The sequence below is a fragment of the Prosopis cineraria genome, unplaced genomic scaffold (genome assembly GCF_029017545.1).
Source record: "Prosopis cineraria cultivar Desert tree isolate PC_DT_omini unplaced genomic scaffold, ASM2901754v1 PC8, whole genome shotgun sequence".
Classification (NCBI taxonomy): Eukaryota; Viridiplantae; Streptophyta; class Magnoliopsida; order Fabales; family Fabaceae; genus Prosopis; species Prosopis cineraria.
In genome coordinates this window covers 16963920-16968779 of record NW_026555339.1, presented here as the reverse complement: position 1 = coordinate 16968779, position 4860 = coordinate 16963920, and the positions used below count along the sequence as shown (strand labels likewise).

Below are 4860 nucleotides of genomic sequence, written 5' to 3'. Positions count from 1 at the left end.
GATAAATAATATCATAATTTAGCTATTTATATGGAGAGAATTTTTAGTAATATTTGACAATCAGCAGAGGACATAATTATAAAATATATAATTATTTATTAAATTTTTTAAATAATTTCTTTTTGGATTATTATTTTTTCAAATTAACCTGAACTCCTGACACAGGATCATTACTCCACCATTACTAGTAAATGATGCAACTCTACATATATTTATTTTTTTAAAAATATAAGATATTTTAATCAAATCACACTCTTAATAAAAGTAGTTACTTGTTTTCAAACTAATATTATCTTTTTATATTTATCCCTATTTAATAAGGTGTTTCACTTTAAGATAATATAACCTTTTAGTAAAAGCATATTAATTACACATGAAAATATTAAAAATGATTTACATTTTTAACATCTAGACTCTTAAAAAATGCCTTACATTTTTATTGAAGAGAGTAAATATGAAAGTTATTCTTGTTATTTGTTAATATTAAATTATTAATATTTGAATTAAGAAATTATTAAAATAAAATATTTGTTTGATCGATAGCGGCCAGCAAGTGATCCAACACAATCAGCGGGCGGTCAACACCATTTTTTGGTCAATGGTCAATCAATAATACCATGTTTGTCAACATGGTCAAAGGACACTGAAGTCATTTAATTCTTTTTTCCAAATTACTCTCCAGTTCCTTAGAACCTATTAGTATTTAGGGGACCTGTCTATATTTAATTTGGTTAACTAAGGCTACTAGGTAATTTTTCAAAATTCATACATCTAGAAATGTGCAGTCTCTTATAAAAAAGAAAGAAAATAATTTCTAAAAAAATCTCTTATAAAAAGGGTTGAAGAAGTACAAAGGCTTTTATTTTATCTTTAAGATTCCATTCCCATCAAATTAGCCTTTAATCATCGCTAGTAAAAAAAATTAACCCTTAATCATCGGTTAAATATCATTATAAAATGTTTTTAACAAAAACCTTATTTAATATAAATATTATCTAACAATTATTTAAACTCTCATGTTAGCCAAAAGTAAAACAATTTATGTATATATTTTAAAATATATTATAAAATTATCTTCCATGAAAAAAAAAGGAAGAAGGACAGTTAGGTTACAAAATATTAAATTAATGACAAGTAGGTCCCAAACAAATTTTTGTGGAAAATAAGTTGAAAATATTGATTTAGATAACTGCAAATCAAGAATTTCAATTACAAATGCATATTTAAGTATCAAATGCAATTATTAGATTGTAACAAGAATTTTTATTTGTAACTATTTGAATTGATATTTATAACTAAATTTTTAGAAAATTTTATGGGGAACCTAATTGTTATTAATTCAAACTTCTAGGACCCAGCTATCATTCTCCCAAAAATAACTTTCAAATATGCATTTAAAATGTATATTTTAATATGGATTTTTAATTAGTCATCTTTTAACTCAAACACTGGCTTAAAATGTCTTTTGACTGTTTTACCATATTATAAAAATAATATAGTTTAGATCAAATAATGAAGCTTAGAGAAAATAACAATTAAAGACTCCATAAGACCATTACTTACAATTAAGGATCCTGAATTATTGAAATCTCAATAGTGGACCTTAGTCCTTACTTGAAATCAAAAACATGAGTTTCAAATTAAGAAAAAATACTATTGAAATTGCTATTATGAGTTGCATGTATAGTTAATCTTAATAGGAAAAATCAAGAATCATACTTGAAAATGGGTTATTTCTTGGTATGAAACTAAAATTCACTTATAAAACTTTTAAAAAGCACTTGTGAATTCTTATGCTTATTAATATATATATATATATATATATATATAAGTAAACCACTTGAAAGATTGTGAAAAGACACTACTAGAATTATTATTATGGGTTGAGACTATTATTGATTTTAATTGAAAAAACTAGGATCCCAAGTATTATTATGGGTTAGGACTATTGCAATTAGTATCATGGGCTTTGACTATTGTTAATCTTAGTTCAAGTGTGGATCCTAATTTTCCTAATTGAGATTAACAATAATGCTAATTCATAATAGTAATTTTAGTAGTATCTTTTCTTGATTTTAAACTCTTGCTTGTCCATTATTGAGATTTCTAATAATTCAGGGGCCTAATTGTAATTAATGGTTTTATGAGTTCCTTAATTGCCATTTTTCCCAAAAACTTATTTTGATATAAATTTTAATGAACAACTATTATATTATATTTTATAGAAATATTCTTAATATGATATGAGATTGGACTGAAGTGTATTTTTCAGAAAATAATAGAAAGGTTGTCATACAATATTATATGGGAAAATAACAATTAATAACTCTTTTAAGCCATTAATTAATTTCAATTACATAGATTGAACTGTTCAAATTTCATTGAAAAACCATGGGAAGACAACTGTATTCCCAAGCAGCTTATTTAATGATCTAATAGATTATTTTTTTCAATAATAAAGGACTAATAATCATTTGATTTCGGTGCGCACTTCTTGTTATTTGATATTTTAAATTTGGTGTGCGCGCACGCGTACACACACATATATGAGATCTACATGATCATAATATCTTATATGTAAGGCAACATTTCGGTAAAAAAAGATTTCCTTCCTTTATCAAAGTATTCGTTAAGAGGATGGTCAAGGAAAAATGAAGTATTTGTTAAGAGAGGTAATATTTATTTGGATAAATGAGTAAACTGGCCTTTAAACTATAGCCTATAGGTTCAAGAGTATTTAAAACTTTGAACTCATTTTTTGTACAATATTCCTCTTTAACTTTTACAACGGTACAATTTAGCCTTTACAGTTAACGAAGTTAACTTTGACTATTAACTGAATACAAAATGACAGAAAAATACCTCAAAATTATTGGAAAGGACCTCACACAACATTTTATATAGTTTATGTAAAATTTTAGAATTGAATCGACTACAATAGTCACGATACCATTATATTTTCCTTTGTAGGCATGAAACTGAGTTAATTGAAAACATTGCCGGAAAGGTGATGTCAAAATTACCTGCTGAACTTCCATTTGATTCCGATATGTTAGTTGGAATTGAATCAAAGTTGGCAGAATTGGACTCAATTGCAGCAAATGAATGGGGGGTGAAACTCAATTTATAGGAATATGGGGCACAGGAGGTTTAGGTAAGACTACTCTTGCTAGAGTTTTTCTTTTTCTTTTTTTTTTTTGAGCAAAGGCACAAAGACTTTGAGGTTCATTAATTGCTTTCTAAATAATATCAGAGAGGTAGCTGAAACAGATGGTTTGCCTTTCTTGCAAGGAGTATTTCTGTCTTGTTTGAATAAAAGAATGGAAGTGGATGACTGTTTTGAAGGAAGGAAGTTGATTAAGAACATGTTTTGCAATAGAAAAATTCTACTTGTCCTTGATGATGTGAGTAATGTAAGCCAACTTGAGAACTTGGTTGGAAAAAAAGGATGGTTTGGGCATGGGAGTAAAATAATAATTACTACTAGAGGTAAGCATTTACTATCATTGCATGGGGTATCTACTCTATATAAGATCAATTTCTTAACTTATGTTGAATCACTCCAACTATTTTGTCAAAAAGCTTTTAAAGCAGATTATCCAAATGAATATTATTTGGTGCTATCTACAGCTGTGATTAAATATGCCGGAGGCCTCCCTTTGGCGCTCAAAGTCTTAGGTTCATTTCTTTGTGGAAGAACTATATCAGAATGGAATGATGCACTAGCAAAGTTCAAGAAGATTCTCCAAATGACATTTTGAAGATACTTAAAGTGAGCTTTGATGAATTGGAAGATGATGAGAAAACTATATTCTTATATATTGCTTGATTTTTCAATGGGATGGCAAAAGATTATGTCATACAGATTTTACAAAATTGTGATCTTTACCCAATAATTCGAATAAAAGTTCTCATTGACAAATCATTGTTAATTGATGATGGAACATTCGTGAGGATGCATCAAATGCTTCAAGAACTGGGTAAGAATATTGTTTTTCAAGAATCACCCAATGATGCTGGCCAACGTAGTAGCATATTGTATTTGGAGGATGCTAATCATGTACTGGAAAGAAATAAGGTAACACTCATTTCTTTTCTTCTATTGTGTCTTTTATGATGATTGTGCACTCTTTATTTAGTAATTCTACCTTGACTTCCATACATATTATTTGCTTGGCCTATTGTTCTACAGGGGACAAAAGCAATTCGAGGTATAGCTTTAGCACTGGAGAAATCATCAAATGCATTTTGGAATCCTAAAGCCGTCTCAAAGTTGAGTGATCTCAATTACTTATTATATCAAGTCCTTCACTATCTTCACATTGCCAATTGAATCTTCCTCATAGACTTAAATGCATTTCAAGCTCATTGAAAGTCCTAAAATGGCAAGGTTATCCTTTAGATGTTCTACCAAGTCAGACTCAATTGAATGAACTTGTTGATCTTAAAATGCAATATAGCAGGTTAACAAAACTTTGGAGAGGAACACAGGTAATCAACATTGCCCTCCATTATTTAAGTTGCGATATGTAATTTAATACATTTACAACAAGATTTTGGTTTTCAAAGATTTTCCCCCTCTTCTCTTCTTTCAGGTTCTACGAAGGCTTCGATCTATTGACTTGAGTCATTCAAATTGCTTCATCAAAACACCAAAATTTGATGGAATTCCTCATCTTGAAAAATTGATTCTTGAAGGGTGTACAAAGCTTGCTCAAGTTCACCCCTCTCTTAGGAAACACAAGAATATTGTCATTGTTAATTTGAAAGATTGTAAAAGTATTTAAAAACTTCCATGCCAACTTGAGATGAACCGCTTAGAGGCATTTTGTCTTGTCAGGTTGTTTGAAAGTTAGACAG

The 4860-nt window shown here is 28.6% G+C and overlaps 1 protein-coding gene across 1 annotated transcript; it reads left to right on the top strand.

The window, feature by feature from the left end:
* The first annotated feature begins 3134 nt into the window (after positions 1 to 3134).
* LOC129317393 (disease resistance protein Roq1-like) lies at positions 3135 to 3761 on the top strand. The gene is made up of 3 exons (XM_054961724.1): positions 3135 to 3154; positions 3254 to 3489; positions 3631 to 3761. The coding sequence occupies exons 1-3, from the start codon at positions 3135 to 3137 to the stop codon at positions 3759 to 3761; spliced, it is 387 nt and encodes a 128-aa protein (XP_054817699.1).
* The last annotated feature ends 1099 nt before the right edge of the window (positions 3762 to 4860 follow it).

Bases quoted from the DNA above. Each gene is read 5' to 3' on its own strand.
- LOC129317393 (XM_054961724.1), top strand. From the start codon at position 3,135: ATGGGGCACAGGAGGTTTAG. The intron at 3,155-3,253 runs GTAAGACTACTC...AAATAATATCAG, and splicing joins ATGGGGCACAGGAGGTTTAG to AGAGGTAGCTGAAACAGATG. The intron at 3,490-3,630 runs GTAAGCATTTAC...TGCTATCTACAG, and splicing joins AATAATAATTACTACTAGAG to CTGTGATTAAATATGCCGGA.